We start from the raw sequence: 21,671 nt of genomic DNA, 5'->3' as shown, positions 1-21,671 counted from the left end.
CGCGAGACATCGCGATCCCGCGAGAACGGACGTCATCGCGGGCATTTTCGCAAAGGATTACTGGGAACGGCTGCGCGGGATGTCGGAAGGTAAGAATAACACCATTTTTTATTTTTTTTTACATTCTATCTTTTACTACTGATGCCGCATAGGCAGCCTCAGTAGTAAAAAGTTGGTCACACTTGTCAAACACTATGTTTGACGAGTGTGACCAACCTGTCAATCAGTTCTCCAAGCGATGCTCCAGATCACTTGGAAAACGCTAGCATTTTGCACGCTAATTACGCTTGCAAAATGCTAGTTTTTCCGCGGGAAAATCGCGGGAATTTAAAATGCAATTTTCCCGCGGACTGGAATTCCGGAATTCTCGCGGGAATTTCCGCGAGAGTTCCGGTACGTGTGCACTTAGCCTAAGAGGTAGCTAATACTTCTTGATATTTTAGGCTATTGATATTGCCTTCCACCTTGCAAATGTTTCGCACACCCCCATACTGAATGTAACCCCAGACCATGATCTTTCCACCACCAAATTTACCTGTTTTCTGGGTGTATTTTGGATCCGTACGGGCTCCAGTAGGTCTCCTGCAGTATTTTCGGCAGCTGTGGTGTAATTCTACTGAAGATTCATCAGAGAATTCCACCTTCTGCCACTTTTCCAGCGTCCATCTGTTTAGCATGCTGTGGGACTTTGCAAATGCCACACGGTTTTTTATTTGCCTCTTGTTTAGTGCTGCCTTCTTGGCACTGATTCGACCATGGAGGCCATTTCGAGACAGAATCCTACAAACTGTTCTAGTTGACACAGGGACTTGAGATGACCAGGCCTTTTGTCTTGCCAAAATCTGACCATTCTGTGTCCATTAAATGATCAATATTTCTGCATTGATGCCAATTTATTTTCTTAACCTAAACCACATTTCGGGTTTCAGCTTTCAAAAGAATAATTTATACAACCAATGGATGAATTTAACATCAGGTTATAAGCTTTTATTTACATAACATGGATAAGCGACATAACTTCTGTATATACCGTAGTGATGATGGAGGCGACGGACAGTCTCCAGATACCGATGGGATTCGCATTACTCTATTCTGTCTCTTTGCTGATTGGTCATTTTAAACACTTTTGTGTGTGAAGCTTTAGACTCTGCAGCATTGTTCCTCCACCTGTATACGGTGTGGTCCAGAAATCTTTGGCCAGTGACCAAATCCTTGTGATTTTTTTTCCTTGCGATGCAGCGAGCTTGTGGGACTGGAAAGAGTGGGAAGCCATTAACTTTAATGGATAGGTCCGTTGGGGGGTCACGTGAGATGGGGGAAAGATGATTAATTCTGTTTTGTCCATATTAAGTTTTAGAAATCTAGCGGCAAAGGATGAAATAGCAGCCATACAATGAGGGATTCTATTTAGTAGGGAGGTGATATCTGGTCCAGAGATGTAGATCTGTGTGTCATCAGCATAGAGGTGATACTGAAACCAGGGCTGTGGAGTCGGAGTCGGAGTTAGTTTTGGTTGGAGTCGGAGTCGCTAGAAGTGTACCGACTCCGACTCCAGCTTTAAAAAAAATGTATTAATATTTCATAATTGAACTTTCATATGAATTTTATAAATGTTACTCAAATATATATGTTCTATCAAACTACGAACAACAGTGATAAGCAGTTCTGCTGGAGATAGAGACATTTCTTACTTCTTGTGTGTCACTGTTCTCCACTGCCCTTATCTAATCTTATACTTGGTTAACCTCATGCTGCCCCAACCCCCCTACTTACAATGTATCAAACTGAAAGTGAAAATGTGTTGCAAATTCTTAGTAGTAAAGCTCCTCCTCTAGACTAGATCATACTAGGTGTGCGTCTTCCAAGCATCTCACAGCTGCCTGCTACTCAGAAGAGGAAGACTGTAAGAAGTATTATCCTTTCAACAAACTTTGCATCAGTTAACTGAGTACATGAGGAATAATAACAGTATTACTGACCACTATATCAGTTGTACGACCTGGAAATAATTTTGTACAATTGTGTTTAGGAAAAACAATTGTCATTTGGATTGTGAATGCAGAATTAAAAACCTGAGAATGTCAAAGAAGCATCACATTAAATCAGCTGTATTTGAACATTTCACCATTACTCAAGATAGAAAACATTATGTCTGTCAGTGTATGACAAATGATCCAGACGAAAACAAATGCTGTGAAGCCAAGATGAGTGCATATTCAGGCAAAGATAAAAATGCTCCTACCAGAGCTTCTAATCTAAAGAGACATTTACAGCGCTTTCATCCAGAAGTACTGAAAGCAGTGGATGAGAAAGACTGCATCCAAACCAATGAACCAGTGCCCAGCTCTTCCAGCCAAACAAAGGAGCAGAGAACTTTGCAGCCATCAGTTGCAAGATATTTTGTCAGTGACAAAGTTACTGTGACAATGACAGTAGATACATTTAAAAAACAGATCATAGAGCTTGTTGTAAAGGATAGTGTGCCTATTTCATTATTTTCACGACCAGCTTTTATGTGTCTGAATGGGGAAATGGCCCGCAAGCTTGGTGTTTCTCTGGAGAGAGAGAGAGTATTAGAAAATTAGTAATCGAAGAAGCTTTTAAACAAAAGGAAGAACTTAAAAAAACTCTCAAGGGACGCTTTCTGTTTCTTAAAATGGATGCCTGCACACGTCACAGAGTGAACTATTTTGCCATCAATGTCCGATTTGTTTGTGACAAAAATGAAATAGTTACCAAGACATTGGCAGTAAAAGACACCAAAGCTCATCACACCAGTGAGTTTCTCCAGGTCTTGGTGGAAAAGGTTCTGCAAGACTATGAACTTAAAAAAGAGCAAGTTCTTTCTGTCGTAACTGACAATGCTTCAAATATGATAAGTACTATTAAGCTAATGAATGAGAGTAATGATGGCGACCAGCAGCTAGAAGAACATTCTGGGTCCACAGACACAGAAATGTTTGAAATAGAGGAACACAGTATTGTAACTGAGGAGCAAACTGAAGTTGCTTCAGATGAACAGCAACATGATAGTTTAGATGATCTTGTTGAAACTGTGTCAATATGTTCTTTCATTCATCACATGCGCTGTGTTGTGCATACGCTACAGCTGGCTATAAGAGACAGTCTGCAAGAAGGACATGCTGCTGCACTGATTGGCAAGGTGAGAAAATTGGCTACTGTTGCCAGAACCCCTAAAGTTGACTCAATTTTGAAGAGACGTGCTGGAAAAGGGGCAATTATTGATCAAGCCACACGATGGGGCAGTACTTACTTAATGATTCAGCGCTTGGTTGAACTGAAAACCTTTCTTGTAGACATGGCTAACCCTCAACTGACGCTAAATGAAAGTCAGTGGAATCAGGTGACTGAGCTGGAAAAATTGCTAGAGCACCCATTTACAGTGACTAAAAAATTACAAGCAGAGGACTTAACTCCAGGTATTTTCTTAAAGCAGTGGAAGAACCTGATGTTTCGCCTGTCCCAAAGAGGAGGGTTAATTGCAAGTGGCATTGCTACATCAATGAAACGGAGAGAGGAGCTACATTACAAAATAACATTCTTTTGGCAGCTGTTTATGTAGACCCAATGCATCGGATTCTTCTAGATGATCAACAGCTAAGTAAAGGAAAAGAAGCTCTGTTTGAAATAGCAGTAAGGATGAAAGGGTTGCAGAACAGTCAGGAGGAACAAGAAGAATTTGGTCGTCCTGCCACATCTTCACCCTCATCATCAACTGATGAAGAATTTAATTTCGAAAAATATTTGGATCACAAGGACCGTGCAAAGCGTTCCCGCATAGAAGAAGAGTCATCCCCATCAAGGAACACAGCCAGTACATTTCAGCAGAATTTTTCATGCGCACTAAAAGAAATTGAGAAACTTGACCGTTCATCAAAAATAACAGTGCAACAAGCGATTCCTCTGTATCCTGACATTGTCAGAGATGTTGCCCGAGTGGTTACTGCTTTGCCACCAACACAATTTAGTGTAGAGAGGTTGTTCTCTGCTCTCAAAATAATTAGATCAGATTTGAGGGCATCCATGAAGGAGGATCTGACAGAGGCAATACTTTTTCTGAGGACAAATTTATAGATTTCTTCTTATTAACTGCATAAAAGTGTTTATTGCATATTTACTTACAGTTTAGAAAAGTTTATAAAAGTTATTTGCTATATTCTAATTGTATTCTAATAAATGTAGTTTTTGCTCTAAGTGGTCTGATTACTTATATGATGGTGAGAAACTGAATAAGCACGATGTTTAATATTTTACAACAGTAAATTTGTTGTTATGAATTGGCCATTTATGAAGGAGTCGGAGCCGGAGTCGGAGTCGCAACTGTGGCTTACCGACTCCACAGCCCTGCGTGAAAGCCATGAGATTCTATGAGCTGTCCGAGGCCGAAGGTGTAAATGGAGAAGAGCAGGGGCCCTAGGATTGAACCTTGCGGGACTCCGACGGATAGGGGGCGCGGTGAGGAGGTGGTGTGCGAGTGGGAGACGCTGAATGTCCGGTCTGTTAGGTATGACGAGAGCCAAGATAGGGCCAAGTCTGTGATACCAAGAGATGAGAGGGTCTGTAGTAATAGGGAATGGTCCACTGTGTAAAAGGCAGAGGACAGGTCCAGGAGGAGGAGGACAGAGTAGTGTCGCTTGGCCTTGGCTGCTAGTAGGTCATTGGTGACCTTAGTTAGGGAAGATTCAGTGGAGTGGTGTGGCCGGAAGCCAGATTGTAATCGGTCAAGGAGGGAGCAAGAAGAGAGGTGGGAGGACAGTTCAAGATGGACGTGTTGTTCCAGTAGTTTTGAGGCATAGGGGAGAAGTGATATAGGGCGATAGCTAGATACAGAGGATGGGTCAAGAGAGGGCTTTTTGAGGATAGGTGTGATAGAGGCATGTTTAAAGCTTGAGGGGAAAACACCAGTTGTTAGTGACAGGTTGAAGAGGTGGGTTAGGGTTGGGATGAAGACTGTGGTGAGGTTTGGGATGAAGTGGGATGGGATCGTGTCAAGTGCACAGGTAGTGAGATGTGATCTTGACAGTAGAGTGGAGAGTCGATCTTCTGTAATGGTGGAGAAGTTGGCTTTGGTGGAGGAGGGCAGGGCAGTTAGGAGGAAGGGCACTGGGGGTTGTTGACCAAGACTGTCTCTGATGTAATTCTTCTTGAAAAATGAGGCAAAGTCTTCAGCTGAGATGAGTGGAGAGGAAGGAGGTGCTGGGGGGCGGAGAATTGAAGGTGTTGAATAACTGTTTAGGGTTGTGAGACAGGGAGGATATGAGAGAAGAGAAGTAAGTTTGTTTTGCTGCAGCGAGTGTGTTCTTGAAAGTAGTGAGAGGGACTGTTTCAATCCGATAAAGTCCTCATTGGAGTGGGATCTTTTCCATCTCTGCTCAGCAGCCCTGGAAGCCCGCCTCAGTTCTTTGGTCAGACTGGTGTGCCAGGGCTGTCTGTTGATTTTGCGAGCTTTGGTATGTTTGAGAGGGGCAACTGATTCCAAAGCTACAGCTATTGTGGTGTTATATAGGGCGGCAGCGACATCCGCATTGTGTACGGAACTTATGTCTGTAAGAGGGAGGAGGGATTCAGACAATAAGCGTAGATCGAGGTGTTGAAGATTTCTGCGAGGGTGTGCAAGTTTTTGAGGTGGGGATTGTGGACCTGAGGAGGAGAGGGAAAAGAATGTAAGTAGGTTGTGGTCAGAGAGAGGAAGAGGTGAGTTAGAGAGGCTAGATAGGGAGCAGAGGCGGGTGAAGATGAGGTCTAGTGTGTGGCCATCTTTGTGAGTGGCTGCAGAAGACCATTGAGTGAGGCCGAAGGAGGAAGTGAGAGATAGAAGTTTAGTGGCAGCTGAGAGCAGTGGCGGATTATAATGAGGTCAATCTGGGCGGTAGCCCAGGGCCCAGTGGTGTGGGGGGGCCTACTAGCCCAGGGTAAATTGCCTCATTATAATCGGCCACTGTCTCTATGGCAGAAAGTCAGCTGGAGTGAGTCCTGACCGGTCACCGCCGTGTGCTCCTTCCCCTGTGCTAGCGGTGACAGCACCTGCTGCAGGTAGTGAGGGGGCAGCAGTGGGGGCAGCAGCGACGACGCCGATGAGGAGGAGGACGAGGAGGCTGTGGGCGGCCGGAGGGAGGCGGCAGCCACTGAGCATCAGGACTGCAGCATCCAGGGAGACGGGTCCCGCCGCTACGGCCTCCTCTCCACTGCCTGCAGCCAGTCCCTGCTGCCCAGCTTGCACTGCTCCTTCCAGGGCTTCTAGCTGCAGGAGTTCCCGTGGCTGCGCTTCTGCCAGGAGACAGGCTTGATGTCCTGCGCCTGGTGCTGCAAGGAGACGGGCGGACACGATGAGCTGGCCAAGGGCACCCGCAACTACAAGAAGGCACTGCTGGTGCACCACTGCCAGTCATGGAAGCACCGCCTCGGCGACCCTGCCGCTTAGGTGAACCATCTTGCAGCCTTAGGTATGGTGTGATGTTCTGTGTGGGCCGGGCACTACAAGTCCCAGAATGCCAAATGCTGCCCTCTGCGCTGGGACTTGTAGTCCGCCCGGCAGCAATGGAGGCTCTCTAAACATTGTGATCACGGGTGTGCTCATCCTTGGAGATCAGTGATCTAAGCTGATTACTGCGCCCTTTCCCTGCTGGCCTCAGGTGGGCGCCGCCTCGGACTTTCCCGGGTGACTAGTGGCTGCTCCCCGATGGGACCCTGCCTGTGCTGATGACATGTGCTCAGCGCTGCACCCCGATCTCCAGTAATGGCAGCAGATGAACCCCAGGCATTGTACAGGGCTGCTGCACATATAGAGGTGATACATCCACAGGTGCTGCATCTGCTCTCACCATGGCCGGCAGGTGCAGGGGGTCCAACCTCGGAGAAGCCCCTCTGAGAATGTGAAGGGGTGCAGGTCTAGTGCTGTAGGCCCCTCACTACACATCCTGTGATCCGGGGCAGCTGCGTTGGGACGGCTGAGTGTCGCGCTGCGTTGGGAGCGGAGCTGCGTTAGACGGCTGAGTGTCACGCTGCATTGCGAGTGGTGCTGCGTTGGGACGGCTGAGTGTCACGCTGCGTTGAGAGCGGAGCTGCGTTATGACCGCTGAATGTCGTGCTGCGCTGGGAGCGGTGCTGCGTTGGGACGGCTGAATGTCGCGGTGCGCTGGGAGCGGTGCTGCGTTGGGACGGCTGAGTGTCACGCGATGGGAGCGGAGCTGCATTAGGACGGCTGAGTGTCACGCTGCGTTGGGAGCGGTGCAGCGTTGGGACGGCTGAGTGTTGCGGTGTGCTGGGAGCGGTGCTGCGTTGGGACGGCTGAATGTCGCGCTGTGAGTGGAGCTGCATAGAGACGGCTGAGTGTCACGCTGCGTTGGGATGGCTGAGTGTCACGGTGCTGCGTTGGGGTGGCTGAGTGTCACTGCGCTGGGAGAGGAGCTGCATTGGGACAGCTGAGTGTCGCGCTGCGCTGGGAGCAGAGCTGCGTTGGGACGGCTGAGTGTCGCGCTGCGCTGGGGAGGCTAAGGCTGTGTGCCCACTTTGCGTTTTTTAAGCGTTTTTCAGGGTGAGGCCATGTGCACACGATGCAGATTTGCAGTGTTTCCGCAGCGGATTTTACTGCGCAGAAACGTTGCATATCCCCATTGTGATGTACAGTACCTTTAAAATGAATGGAAAAAAAAAAACGCTGTGCAGACGCTGCGGTTTTCCCGCGGTACAAAATCCGCAGCATGTTACTTCTTTTGTGCGGTTTTCTATCTCCCCTATCACCAAATCCGCAGGGGGAAAACCGCAATGGAAAACCGCATGAAAACCGCGTGAAAAATGGAAGAAATCCGCAGGAAAAATGCAGGTCATTTGACCTGCGGTTTTCTTCCATTCTGCACGGAAAAATCCGCAGGGCTCAAAACTCCGTCTGCACTCAGCCTCAAACCGCATCAAAAACGCTTAAAAGAAGCATCCCATTCATTTTAATGCATTTTGGCCTTTTTGTGCCAATGGATGCATTTTTTTACCGCTAAGGAAACGCTTAGCGGTAAAAAAAACGCAGCATGTTCATTAATTTCCGCTTAGGTCCCCGTTTTTGGCTATTTCCTATAGTCCAGAAGACGCGCAGAAAAAAACGCATCAAAAATGCGTGGTTTTTCCGCAAAAAACGCACGTTTTTTGCAGCGCGTTTTCTGGTAAGGAGACCCGTTTCCTGAGCACTTAAAAACGCACATAGCCTAAATCATTGCTGTACCCCTTATGTGCACAGGTATGCAGAAAATTTCTGTATGAAAACCGGACTCCTGCCCAGAAAACGCGCGTTTTTGCCGTGATTTTTGCGCGTTTTTGCCGTAATTTTTTCCGGAGCATCCCCAGACACATAGAAAATAGCCAGAAATGCGGAATTTACCGCAAAATTGATGAGTGGAAAAAACCCATCAATATGCACGAAAAGTGCAAAATGCATTAAAATGAATGGGATGCGTCTTTTAAGCGTTTTTTGAGCGGATTTTTTTGTAAAACGCAAAAAAAAAGCTACGTGTGAACACAGCCTTACAGTTTCTCGATGGTACATGACGGCACATCTCCACGCTGTGTTGTCACTATATCTGCAATTAGCGGTGCAGGGCCACGACAGATATTGGCCTCTAGGGCACCAATCACGTTTGGTCGCGCATAAGTTGTAGCATCGCTGTCAGTGTTTCTCAGTAGGGAAAAAGTTACAAGAGCTGTGCAACCATCGCAGAAATCCTCACCATGACGTTACCTGCAAGTTCACTCACTTCAGGCTGGGAATGCCTGGGATACTTCTTGCGATACTACTCTTCTAGTGTATCTCAGCCGAGTTATGGAGGTAACTCAGTGTGGAATAGCATTATACAGGGAGTCCAGTCATCTCCATAGAGGGTGGTGGGGAGGTCATGGGGTCAGTAGTAGCCGTGACACTGAGGGGTCCTAACATTGTTACATTGTAGCCAGGATTTAGCCCTTTCTCTGGGAAGGTGATCATACACAGAAGGCCGGTAACCAATCATCATAATGGAAGTCGTCTGTTTCCATCAACTTTGTTATATGTGGGCAGTGGGCACCTCTGGTAAGGTGGGCACGAGATGGCGGGTCTACATTTCTTTCTTGGCCTACTGACAGAAATGTTTTGACCAGTTGAAAGTTATACAACCTGAGGATTGTGCATGTATGCGTGGCCCGCATGTAGTAATGTGTGTGTGTATATACACTCACTGGCCACTTTATTAGGTACACCTGTCCAACTGTGTGTTAAGACTTAATTTCTAATCAGCCAATCACATGGCGGCAACTCAGTGCATTTAGGCATGTAGACATGGTCAAGACAATCTCCTGCAGTTCAAACCGAGCATCAGTATGGGGAAGAAAGGTGATTTGAGTGCCTTTGAACGTGGCATGATTGTTGGTGCCAGAAGGGCTGGTCTGAGAATTTCAGAAACTGCTGATCTACTGGGATTTTCACGCACAACCATCTCTAGGGTTTACAGAGAATGGTCCGAAAAAGAAAAAAAATCCAGTGAGCGGCAGTTCTGTGGCCGGAAATGCCATGTTGATGCCAGAGGTCAGAGGAGAATGGGCAGACTGGTTCGAGCTGATAGAAAGGCAACAGTGACTCAAATTGCCACCCGTTACAACCAAGGTAGGCAGAAGAGCATCTCTGAACGCACAGTGCGTCGAACTTTGAGGCAGATGGGCTACAGCAGCAGAAGACCACACTGGGTACCACTCCTCTCAGCTAAGAACAGGAAACTGAGGCTACAATTTGCACAAGCTCATCGAAATTGGACAGTAGAAGATTGGAAAAACGTTGCCTGGTCTGATGAGTCTCGATTTCTGCTGCGACATTCGGATGGTAGGGTCAGAATTTGGCGTAAACAACATGAAAGCATGGATCCATCCTGCCTTGTATCAACGGTTCAGGCTGGTGGTGGTGGTGTCATGGTGTGGGGAATTTTTTCTGGGCACTCTTTGGGCCCCTTGGTACCAATTGAGCATCGTTGCAACGCCACAGCCTACCTGAGTATTGTTGCTGACCATGTCCATCCCTTTATGACCACAATGTACCCAACATCTGATGGCTACTTTCAGCAGGATAATGCGCCATGTCATAAAGCTCGAATCATCTCAGATTGGTTTCTTGAACATGACAATGAGTTTACTGTACTCAAATGGCCTCCTCAGTCACCAGATCTCAATCCAATAGAGCATCTTTGGGATGTGGTGGAACGGGAGATTCGCATCAGGGATGTGCAGCCGACAAATCTGCGCCAACTGTGTGATGCCATCATGTCAATATGGTCCAAAATCTCTGAGGAATGCTTCCAGCACCTTGTTGAATCTCTGCCACGAAGAATTGAGGCAGTTCTGAAGGCAAAAGGGGGTCCAACCCCTTACTAGCATGGTGTACCTAATAAAGTGGCCAGTGAGTGTATATATATATATATATATATATATATATATATATATATATATATATATAATATATATATTTACTCCGACCCCTATATAAACCCTGCCCCTCCAACCGCCGTCCACTTTCCCATGCGCCTGTTGAAATCCTGGGATCTTTTTTGTCCCCCCTTGGTCCTCCACATGCTGAACATCTGGGACATAACTAAAATTGCGCTTGTTGGTTACCAGATGCAGCGTCGTGTCCAGTGTGTAAGGAGACGGCGATTTGTCTGTGGCGTTAACCCCTCTGCTGCCATGTTGGGCACAGCCTGTGACGAGGAGCGTCTCTTCCTGTGTATCCGGCCACAGGCTGCACATCGGAGGCTGCTTCTTCTATCTCGGGAAGTTCATGAAGCAGAAGCATCTGTGTGACTCATGTGAAGTAACTTGTCTGACAGGTCATGGGCCCAGGTCAGCAGGTGATTGCAGACTATTAGCTGGTTTTGATGTTAGGTACAAGTGAGTCAGGACTAGATGTTGGGTGGAAGCCTTCCAGTATTTGTAAGGCCTCGTGCACACGCTGAGTATTTGGTGAGTTTTTACCTCAGTATTTATAAGGCCTCATGCACACGCTGAGTATTTGGTGAGTTTTTACCTCAGTATTTGTGAGGCCTCGTGCACAGGTTGTGTATTTGCTGAGCTTTTTACGTCAGTATTTAACCCCTTCCCGCACCATATGCGTCATGAAAACTAGTGACTTCCCGACCCCGTCACATGACGCCGTCACATGACCGGGGGGGCCCACAAGAGTCTGAACAGCCGGGGGCCCTGGCTACCCTTAATCCACCCCTGGCTGAGAGGGAAGTGTCAATGGGGATGTTGAAGTCGCCCAAGATGATAGTGGAGATATCAGTGGAAAGGAAATGAAGTAGCCAGGTGGTGAAGTGGTCAAAGAAGGTGGTGGCTGACCCTGGAGGGCGGTAGATGACGGCTAGTTGGAGGGGGAGTAGATGCGCACAGAGTGCACCTCAAAGGAAGGGAGGGTAACAGAGGGTGGCAGTGGGATTAGGGTGATGGAGCAACTCTTCCACCATGCTTGCTGCTGGGGCGGGGGGTGTGGGTGTGTGATTATAGGACTGGATTCTGTGAACAGCTAAAATGCCAAAACTTGTGTCACCATTCAAATGTTTCTGCACCTCACTGTGAGCTCCTATGTCTAGTAGTGACACTGGAGTATCACTGGAGAGCACAGAAAGCTGCTCTGGCCCCCGGCTCTCACTGGTGCCCCACAGGAGAACGTGTGGGGTCTCAAGTGTCTCATGCGCTTACCTCCACCAGGGGGAAGGCGATCTCATTGTAGATCTGCTCAGTGCAGTGCTCCATGTTGTACGCCCCGTCAAAGGTGAACTGTTTGGGGGTCTCCTCTGCCCCCTCCGGCCTCCTGATGAAGCACTGGCCCCGGTTGCTGTCCATGGCGACAACGGCTCGGCACTTCAGTTCTCGCTCTCTGCTGTTCATGGGGCGGCAGCGGACCACCACCTTCACACACTCTGACGCCATGATCCCTGGAGGGGGCACTCCGCTGCTCACCTGCCGGAGGTCTCTGCCCCCCTGGTAGTGTCAGTGCGCTCTGATCCTAGCCTCAAGGCTGCTGTAGGGCCCCTCCATGTTCAGTCCCAGGAGGCCCCAGCACCTGCAGCTCAGGAGCCCCAAGGTTACTGACCCCTGTATTGGTCTGTCTTCACCAGGCGGTCACTCTTCACCAGCACAGCGCTCTCTTTCTCCAGTCTCAGGCTGTCTCAATTATCTGGGCTCTCTTCTCCTGTACTGGTCTCTCTCCAGTCTCAGGGTCTCTGTCAGCCTTTGTTAGTCTCTCTCCAGATGTCTCTCTCAGGCTGTCTGTGTCCCCGGCGGTCCCTCTCTGTCTCCCTCCAGATGTCTCTCTCAGGCTGTCTCCCTCCAGATGTCTCTCTCAGGCTGTCTCCCTCCAGATGTCTCTCTCAGGCTGTCTCCCTCCAGATGTCTCTCTCAGGCTGTCTCCCTCCAGATGTCTCTCTCAGGCTGTCTCCCTCCAGATGTCTCTCTCAGGCTATCTGTGTCCCCAGCGGTCTCTCTCTGTCTCTCTCCAGATGTCTCTCTCAGGCTTTCTCTGTCCCGGGCAGTCTCTCTCCAGATGTCGCTCTCTTGGTTTGTCTCTCCACGGTCTCTCTCAGGCTGTTTCTGGTGGTCTATCTCGCCGGATGTCTCTCTCAGGCTGTCTTTGTCTCAGGCGGTCTCTCTCTCTCTGTCTCTCTCCAGATGTCTCTCTCAGGCTGTCTCTGTCCCCGCCGGATCTCGCCCCCGCAGCCGCCTGCTCTGTCCTCCCCGATATCGCAGTGGTCCCTAAATCCTGAGAAACCCCTCCCCCCCGCGTTCCCGTCACCTAGCAACCGGTGCACCACTGCATGACGTCACGAGCAGGGGGCGGGGTATGTCGTTCCCTTTCTACTACAACCCCCATCATCTGCTCGCCGGTGCTGTCCAGATGCTGAGAACTAGGACTACACATCCCAGCAACACTCATCTGGTCTCGGCTGTCAGCACGTGACTGGTTGCTATGGACAAGAAGTCCTCTGCTCCATGGGGCTGATAGATATTTTCTGCTTCCTAAGGAGTCAGGTGTCCGCTGATGCGAACTCGGGAGGCGTTTTACTTTGTCTGTATAATAACAATAGCGGGACCCCCAGCAAACCTCCGTCATAAATCTCCTGCCCTACCCCCAGCAACCCCTCCCCCATTAATCCCCTGCTCCGCCCCATCACTCCTGCCCTGCACCCCTGCAACTCCCCTCATTAATCCCCAGCAACCCCCCTCATAAATCCCCTGCCCTGCCATTCATCACCCCCACAGCGATGCCCCCTCATAAATCCCCTGCCCTGCCATTCATCACCCCCACAGCGATGCCCCCTCATAAATCCCCTGCCCTGCCATTCATCACCCCCACAGCGATGCCCCCTCATAAATCCCCAGCCCTGCCATTCATCACCCCCACAGCGATGCCCCCTCATAAATCCCCTGCCCTGCCATTCATCACCCCCACAGCGATGCCCCCTCATAAATCCCCTGCCCTGCCATTCATCACCCCCACAGCGATGCCCCCTCATAAATCCCCAGCCCTGCCATTCATCACCCCCACAGCGATGCCCCCTCATAAATCCCCTGCCCGCCATTCATCACCCCCACAGCGATGCCCCCTCATAAATCCCCAGCCGTGCCATTCATCACCCCCACAGCGATGCCCCCTCATAAATCCCCTGCCCTGCCATTCATCACCCCCACAGCGATGCCCCCTCATAAATCCCCTGCCCTGCCATTCATCACCCCCACAGCGATGCCCCCTCATAAATCCCCAGCCCTGCCATTCATCACCCCCACAGCGATGCCCCCTCATAAATCCCCTGCCCGCCATTCATCACCCCCACAGCGATGCCCCCTCATAAATCCCCAGCCCTGCCATTCATCACCCCCACAGCGATGCCCCCTCATAAATCCCCTGCCCTGCCATTCATCACCCCCACAGCGATGCCCCCTCATAAATCCCCTGCCCTGCCATTCATCACCCCCACAGCGATGCCCCCTCATAAATCCCCTGCCCTGCCATTCATCACCCCCACAGCGATGCCCCCTCATAAATTCCCTGCCGTGCCCCAGCAACCCCCCTCATAAATCTGCTCCACCCCCTAGCAACCGAGTCCGCGCATAAATCCCCTGCCCCGCCCCATCACCCCTCAGCAATCCCTCCTCATAAATACTCTGCCTCACCCCCAGCAACCCCCCCTGATAAATCCCCTGCCCCAGCAATCCCCCCCTCATAAATCCTCATCAATCCCCCCTCATAAATCCCCTGCCCCACCTGCAGCAATCCTCCCTCATAAATCCATTGCCCCTTCCCCCATCACCCCGCAACAATCCCCCCTCATAAATCCTCTACCCTGTTCCACATTTTTCCTGTTACACCCACAGACTTATATGTATTTTATTGGAATTTTCTGTGATACAAACAAAAAGTAACAAGTATTTGTGATGTGTAAAGGAAATGATACATGGGTGTACTAATTATTGTAAAAATATAAATCTGACCATTGTGAGGTGCATTAATATTCAGCTTTGCACACTCGCTCTCGCTCAGTGACTTTGGATGGAGACGTTTGTGATCAGTAATTTTTATGTCTTGTCACAGATTCTCTGAGATTTGGTACTGGACGATGACTGCGCCGTTCTCACACATGATTTAGTCCGATCTAAAGCCCCAATTGTAGCTTGGCAGGATGTTGAGGGTCATTGTCCTGCGCTGGAAGGCGACTACGTCCCAGTCTCATGTCTTCTGCAGTCTCTAGCAGATTTTCCTCCAGGATTGTCCTGTATTTAGCTCTATCCATTTTCCCATCACCTCTGACCAGTTTCCCTACCCCTGCTGAAGAAAAGCCTCCCCACAGCATGATGCTGCACCCACCATGTGTGACGGTGGGGATGGTGTTCTCCACCACATATAGCGTTTTGATCTCATCTGACCAGAGCCCCTTTTTCCACATCCTCACTGCTTCCTACATGGGACTTCTTATGGCTTTCTACTTGCTGCTCTTCAATAAGGCCAGATTTGTGGAGTATACAACTAAAAGTCATCCTGTGGACAGATTCTACCCCGAGCTGTGGATCTCTGTGGCTCTTCCAATAACCATGGGCTTCTCGACTACTCTCATTAGTGCTCTGCTCGCATGGGAGGTCAGGTTAGGTGGTCGGCCATGTCTTGCAAGGTCAGGTTAGGTGGTCGTCCATGTCTTGGGAGGTCAGGTTAGATGGACGGCCATGTCTTGGGAGGTCAGGTTAGGTGGTCGGCCATGTCTTGCGAGGTCAGGTTAGGTGGTCGTCCATGTCTTGGGAGGTCAGGTTAGGTGGCCATCCATGTCTTGGGAGGTCAGGTTAGATGGACGGCCATGTCTTGGGAGGTCAGGTTAGGTGGTCGGTCATGTCTTGCGAGGTCAGGTTAGGTGGTCGTCCATGTCTTGGGAGGTCAGGTTAGGTGACTATCCATGTCTTGGGAGGTCAGGTTAGATGGACGGCCATGTCTTGGGAGGTCATGTTAGGTGGTCATTCATGTCTTGGGATGTCAGGTTAGGTGGTCATCCATGTCTTGGGAGGTCAGGTTAGATGGACGGCCATATCTTTGGAAGTCTGCAATTGGTCCATATCCCTTCCATGTTTGGATGATGGATTGATCAGTGCTCTGTGAGATGTTCTGGCTAATTTTTTCACAACGTCTAGGCGGATCGCCATGGGGGCAACGGGGGGGGGGGGGGCAGACTGAGGATGAGGCTGCCTAACATAAGCCCGTAGTGAACGCTGTATGGCTGAACGGCCATTCCCTGAGGTTGGGGGCAGCTGATAGAAGAATCGGACCTCTACCCTTCCTGAGCGGAGGTGTGAACGTGCACATCCTCCGACCCCTGATTAGGATCGGGGGATAAATTGCAGACAGGAGATGACGCAGTGTAAAACTATATTTATTAACTGCAATACATAAACTAGAAAACGGGGGGCTACCATGGAGGAGGTGACATGAAGGAAGACATGTTGGCATCACTGTCCGCAAGGTGCCCGTATCTGCCCTGTATATCCTGCTACTCAAAGTCTGCAAGGGCTCCGCATGCAGCATGGAGCGAGACAGCACAGCGTTTAATGGCTGGATCACATGGTAGATCCAACAGTCTGAGCCCTTCCACGGTCCGTGATTGTCTGCAGAGATGTCATGTCGCTGAGTGAGAACGTCATAGCTACAGCAAGTAGGAAGAAGAAAGCGTAGAACTGGAGCCCCAGGGGTCAGTGCAGTGAATGTGGCTTCTAGATGTAGGGGGAAGCGTGAGTGGAGCACGTCGGCTGTACATTTTATGTGGCCGCCAATATCCCTCTTCATCCTCAGCCACAATGACTGGAGCAGACCCTCGGGTGATAATTCCTGGTCAGCATGTGATGACCTCTCCCACTACCCCTTGTGTGGGGTCTGCTGTCTGCAGGGGGCTCTCCTCTACTTGTCCTATCTGTGTGTCTTATCAGATATGGTATATGGTCGGCTCCGGGGCCGTGTCTGGCTGCCCCCCACTCTTGTCAGGCTCTTCTGCCTGGGGCTTCAGGCTGGTCTTGTGCTGTGTGGGGGGGCTCTGATGACCGTTCTTCACATCTTGTGCTTCGTAAGATGGATTCACTCGACCCTGAGCCAACTGGAAGAAAAGACTGCTGTCCGTGCGGGAGTAATGGCCCACCAGGTCTGCGAGGCTGGCGAATTCTTGGTGGAGATGCTGCAGAGAGAGTGCAACCATTCACATTAGTGCTCAGTGTCTGTTCCATAGATGAATATCTGTAGCCATTCTGAACACAATGTACCTCAAAGTAAAACTTCCCCTGTGGGGTGGCACACACGGCGTACGGAATCACCCCACAGCGTGTGCTCATGTACAGTGTCAGCTTGCCCGTGCGCTCCACGTCCGGCAGAAGCAGGAACGCACCCGGCCGGTCATCTTTCAGAAGGGCGATGGATTTATCCCTAAGGAAACAGAAAAACCCCAAGTGCCCAATGTCAAAGCCCGCATGGCTGCCGCATGGGGAGCCGAGGCCTCAGTCTGCTGCCGCGCGAGGAGCCTGAGGCTGTGTGCACACGCTGCGGATTTTGCTGCGGTTCCGCAGCGGTTTTGGCCGCTGCGGACCCGCAGCAGTTTTTGCTGCGGTGTACAGTACAATGATTCCCTATGGGAATCAAAAACCGCAGTGCAGACGGTGCGGAATTTTCCGCGCGGATTATCTGCGGTTTTCAATCCGCAGAAAGAATTGACATATCAATTCTTTCTGCGGATTCTCCTGCGGTTTGCCATCTCCTCCATTGAGGAGATGAAAAACCGCAGGGCAAAACCGCAGAGCAATCCGCAGGTAAAACCGCAGGTCTTTTGACCTGCGGTTTCACCTGCGGATTGTACAAAATCCGCGCGGATGAATCCGCACCTTTTCCGCAGCGTGTGCACACAGCCTGAGGCCTCAGCCTGCTGTCGCATCATGCAGTCCCTAAAAGAACGGCTGCGTATTATTATCCGACTATAATACTATGTCACCCGATACCTGTGGACTCCGGCGCAGAACCACACGGCATACAGCAGAACCTCCAGCTTCGCCGACAGCTCGGTCACCACATACCCAGCTCTACCTAGGAGGGAAGTGCAGACGCACACTAAAAAAATGTGACACGGAGCATGGAGAGTGATCAGGTCTGTTACCCCCCACCACCGCCATGACGCAGCCGCCCTCATCACCATCACTGACAACCTGCGGGGCTGGCGTGTGACTCCTCTAAGGCGTCCATTATGCCCACCTTCTGCTCCACTCTCACAGTCGTGTGGCTTGCACTTCGGGCCACGATGCGCCCCCGAGTGAAGTACTTTGCTGCGGATCGCCTTCCTACGGACCAGGGTGGGGGAGTAGTATGGCGACTGCAGGAATGAGCTTCTTTGTACGTTGATTGGATCTTCGTTCTGAGGAAATGTTATAAAACTAATGTCAAAGTCATGAATTGGAAGAAAGCAGCCGCCCGTTCCTGCCGGGCCGCACATGGGGGTATGTGGTGTCCTGGTGCAGTGTATGTGCAGGCACATTTTGGAGGATTTTGGCTTAGTTGCTGCAATTTTTCACCTGTGCAGTCACCAGAAGTCTTCTGAAGGACACCAGGGCGTTCACGTTCTGAGACACCTCTTCAGGGTCCAGCGGTTCCCTCACCACTGCACCACTGAGCACTTTTTTCAGCACGTCCTTTTGGACGAATGCTGCAGCACTCGGGTCACCGGCCTCGGGGTGAGTTAGCAGGTACTGGATCTGGAAGCAGCGGCATAGCAGCAGGTTCAGCACCTGAGCCTGGCAGAGGGAAGACAACATAGCACAGCATGGAAAGCAGATTAACAAGTGACGCTAAAATCCAGGAGCAGAGACGTTCCGTACCTCACTGGCCTCACTGCCTAGAAACAGGTGGCAGAACAGGAGATTCTGGTGGCCCTGTGGGTTACGTGACACAAAGGCAAATTGCCTGTCCTCCAGGCTGCAGGTGGTGTACTTGATCCTCCGCAGAGCGTGCGCCATGAGCAGCATCTGTAAAAATTATAGACACCTGGCGGGTTATTACAGGGGCTGAGCCTAGGCCAACCGTGCGTGGGGCTGGGAGAGTGCGTGGAGCACCACCAAAGGAGCAGGCCCAGTAGAGTACATGGGGCTCCACCAAGGGCTCGAGGCCTGAAGAATGTGTGGAGTACCACCAAAGGTGCGGGGCCAAGAGAGTGTGCAGCGCAGGAAGAGTGCGTGGAGCACTACCAAGGGAGCAGGGTCAGGAGAGTACATGGGGCTCCACCGTGGGCTCGGCCCAGAAGAATATGTGGAGCACCATCAAGCGCGTGGAGCCAGGAGAGTGAGTGGAGCACCACCAAGGGCACAGGGCTAGGAGAGTGCATGGGGCTCCATCAAGGGCTCGACGCCAGAAGAATGTGTGGAGTACCACCAAAGATGCGAGGCCAGGAGAGTGTGCAGCGCAAGAAGAGTGCGTGGAGAACAACCAAGGGCATGAGGAGGGCGAGTGCACGGGACACCACCAGGAGCTCGGGACAACTAATACCTGCTTCCATTACCTCTCCGTCTGAGTCATACATCTTTACACCCTGGAGGCAGAACTTCAAAATCACCGCTCTCCGTCTGGGGCAGTCCTGTAAAGAGAAAACATACCGCTGAGCATTGTAGATATGGGAGAAAGGGGTCAGTACCCGCAGAGCATCGTAGCTATGGAAGAAAGGGGTTGAGACCCACAGAGCAATCGTAGCCATGGGAGAAAGGGGTCGGGACTCGCAGAGCATTGTAGCTATGGGAAAAAGGGGTCGAGACCCACAGAGCATTGTAGCCATGGGAGAAAGGGGTCGGGACCCGCAGCGCATCGAAGCCATGGGAGAAAGGGGTTGGGACCCGCAGAGCATTGTAGCTATGGGAGAAAGGGGTCGGGACCCGCAACGCATCGAAGCCATGGGAGAAAGGGGTCTGGACCCGCAGAACATTGTAGCTATTGGAGAAAGAGGTCGGGACCCACTTCATTGAATATTAGAGTTAGAAGGGACCTCCGTGGTCCTCGTGTCCAACCCCCTGTTCATAGCAGTGGTCGCTAAACCATCTCAGACAGGATCTTCTCCCTTTCAGTTTCATTCCATTGCTTCTCGTGTTTCCATGTGCAGATGATAATAATGATGATCCCTCTACACTGTGACAGCCCTTCAGATATTTGTAGACAGCTGTTAATTCTTCTCTTAACTTCTTGTTTGAAGCAGAACATTCCCAGTTCCGTTTAACTGTTCCTCGTAGGACATAATTTGCAGTCCGCTCACCATCCTGGTCGCTCTTCTCTGAACTTGCTCCAGTTTTTCAATGTATTTTATATAATGTGGTGCCCGGCCAGAACTGGACCCAGTAATCCAGATGAGGCCTGACCAAGGAGAAGTAGAAGGGGATATTACGTCACGTGATCTAGACTCTATTCTATTAATACATCCTGGAACTGTGTTTGCCTTTTTTGCTGCTGGATCACACAGTTGACTCCTGTGCAGTCTGTAATCTATTAGTATTCCCAAGTCTCTTTCAGATGTGCTGTTGCTCCTCAGCCAATCGCTCTTGTATTCTCTATGGGAGATCCACTGACGTCCTCCTCTGGTGACACCTCACTCCAGGGGAACAAAATAGGATAGAAGCTCAGAAATAAGTTAGACCAGCTCCTATTCTACCCCAACATCATTTATTGGAAGAGTCGGATGAACCCCACTCACACTTGTCCAATGGTCAAACCCAAAAATGAATGAGAAGAATGTTTTTTTGTTTCACTGACCTTAAGGACTCGTAGCTGCTCCTCTATCATCCACAGTCTCCTGGAGTATGTTTCCCTGACTGCAAACGAGCCGACATACTGAGAGAGAGGAAACAAAGAAGTAAGGCCCCACCAGAAGAATAGAGAGTGCAGTGCTGGGGTATACTCAGGATCAGTAATGTAATGTATGTACACAGTGACTGCACCAGCAGAATAGTGAGTGCAGCCCTGAGGTATAATAAAGGATGTAAATCAGGATCAGCAATGTAATGTATGTGCACAGTGACTACACCAGCAGAATAGTGAGTGCAGCTCTGGGGTATAGTACAGGATGTAACTCATTATCAGTACAGGATAAGTAATGTAATGTATGTACACAGGGATTGCACCAGCAGAATAGTGAGTGCAGCTCTGGAGGATAATACGGGAAGTAACGCGAGATCAGTAATGTTATGTGTATACACAGTGACTGCACCAGTAGAATAGTGAGTGCAGCTCTGGAATATAATACAGGATGTAACTCAGGATCAGTAATGTAATGTATGTACACAGTGACTGCACCAGCAGAATAGTGAGTGCAGCTCTGGGGTATAATACAGGATGTAACTCAGGATCAGTAATATAATGTACTAACTGAAGAGCCCGGCGCTGCCCGGGCATAGTAACTCTGGTTAGTTATAACAAATTATAATTATCCTCCATCCCATAGTCCCGTGCCCATATACCCATCATACATATCCACCATCCCATAGGCCCGTGCCCATATACCCATCATACATATCCTCCATCCCATAATCGAGTGCCCATATACCCATCACACATCCTCCATCCCATAGTCCCATGCCCATATACCCATCATACATATTCTCCATCCCATAGTCCCATGCCCATATACCCATCATACATATTCGCCATCCCATAGTCGAGTGCCCATATACCCATCATACATCCTTCATCTCATAGTCCCATGCCCATATACCCATCATACATATCCTCCATCCCATAGTCCCGTGCCCATATACCCATCATACATATCCGCCATCTCATAGTCCCGTGCCCATATACCTGTCATACATATCCTCCATCCCATAGTCCAGTGCCCATATACCCAGCACACATCCTCCATCCCATAGTCCCGTGCCCATATACCCGTCATACATATCCTCCATCCCATAGTCCAGTGCTCATATACCCATCACACATCCTCCATCCCATAGTCAACCATAATGACATCATAATGAGCGGCGGGGCTTGCAACCTATGATCACATCAGCGTCGCCATGGCAACCATTATGCCATCATAATGAGGGGCGGGGCTTGATACACACACGCCTTTTCCCCATTATGTAGATAGGGGCAAAATTGTTTGGTG

At 50.0% G+C, this 21,671-nt stretch overlaps 2 protein-coding genes across 2 annotated transcripts in view; both read right to left on the bottom strand.

Annotated features, from left to right (window-relative positions):
* Positions 1-12,785, bottom strand: part of KIF17 (kinesin family member 17) — a 32,589-nt gene extending 19,804 nt beyond the window's left edge. The window contains exon 1 of the mRNA XM_073570192.1: positions 11,725-12,785. Coding sequence (XP_073426293.1) covers positions 11,725-11,955 — 231 coding nt within the window. The 5' untranslated portion in view covers positions 11,956-12,785. The remainder of the gene's footprint in view (positions 1-11,724) is intronic.
* A 3,188-nt stretch (positions 12,786-15,973) lies between these two features.
* SH2D5 (SH2 domain containing 5) lies at positions 15,974-18,555 on the bottom strand. The gene is given in 6 exon segments (XM_073569827.1): positions 15,974-16,727; positions 16,813-16,972; positions 17,539-17,623; positions 17,789-17,948; positions 18,085-18,324; positions 18,409-18,555. Coding segments are annotated over 6 exon segments (1,038 nt in total). The 3' UTR covers positions 15,974-16,481.
* Between the last annotated feature and the right edge of the window lie 3,116 nt (positions 18,556-21,671).

This window comes from Dendrobates tinctorius, unplaced genomic scaffold (genome assembly GCF_039654945.1).
Source record: "Dendrobates tinctorius isolate UK_male_01 unplaced genomic scaffold, ASM3965494v1 ptg000028l, whole genome shotgun sequence".
NCBI classification, from domain to species: Eukaryota; Metazoa; Chordata; class Amphibia; order Anura; family Dendrobatidae; genus Dendrobates; species Dendrobates tinctorius.
This window is presented reverse-complemented; position numbering and strand designations above follow the sequence as displayed.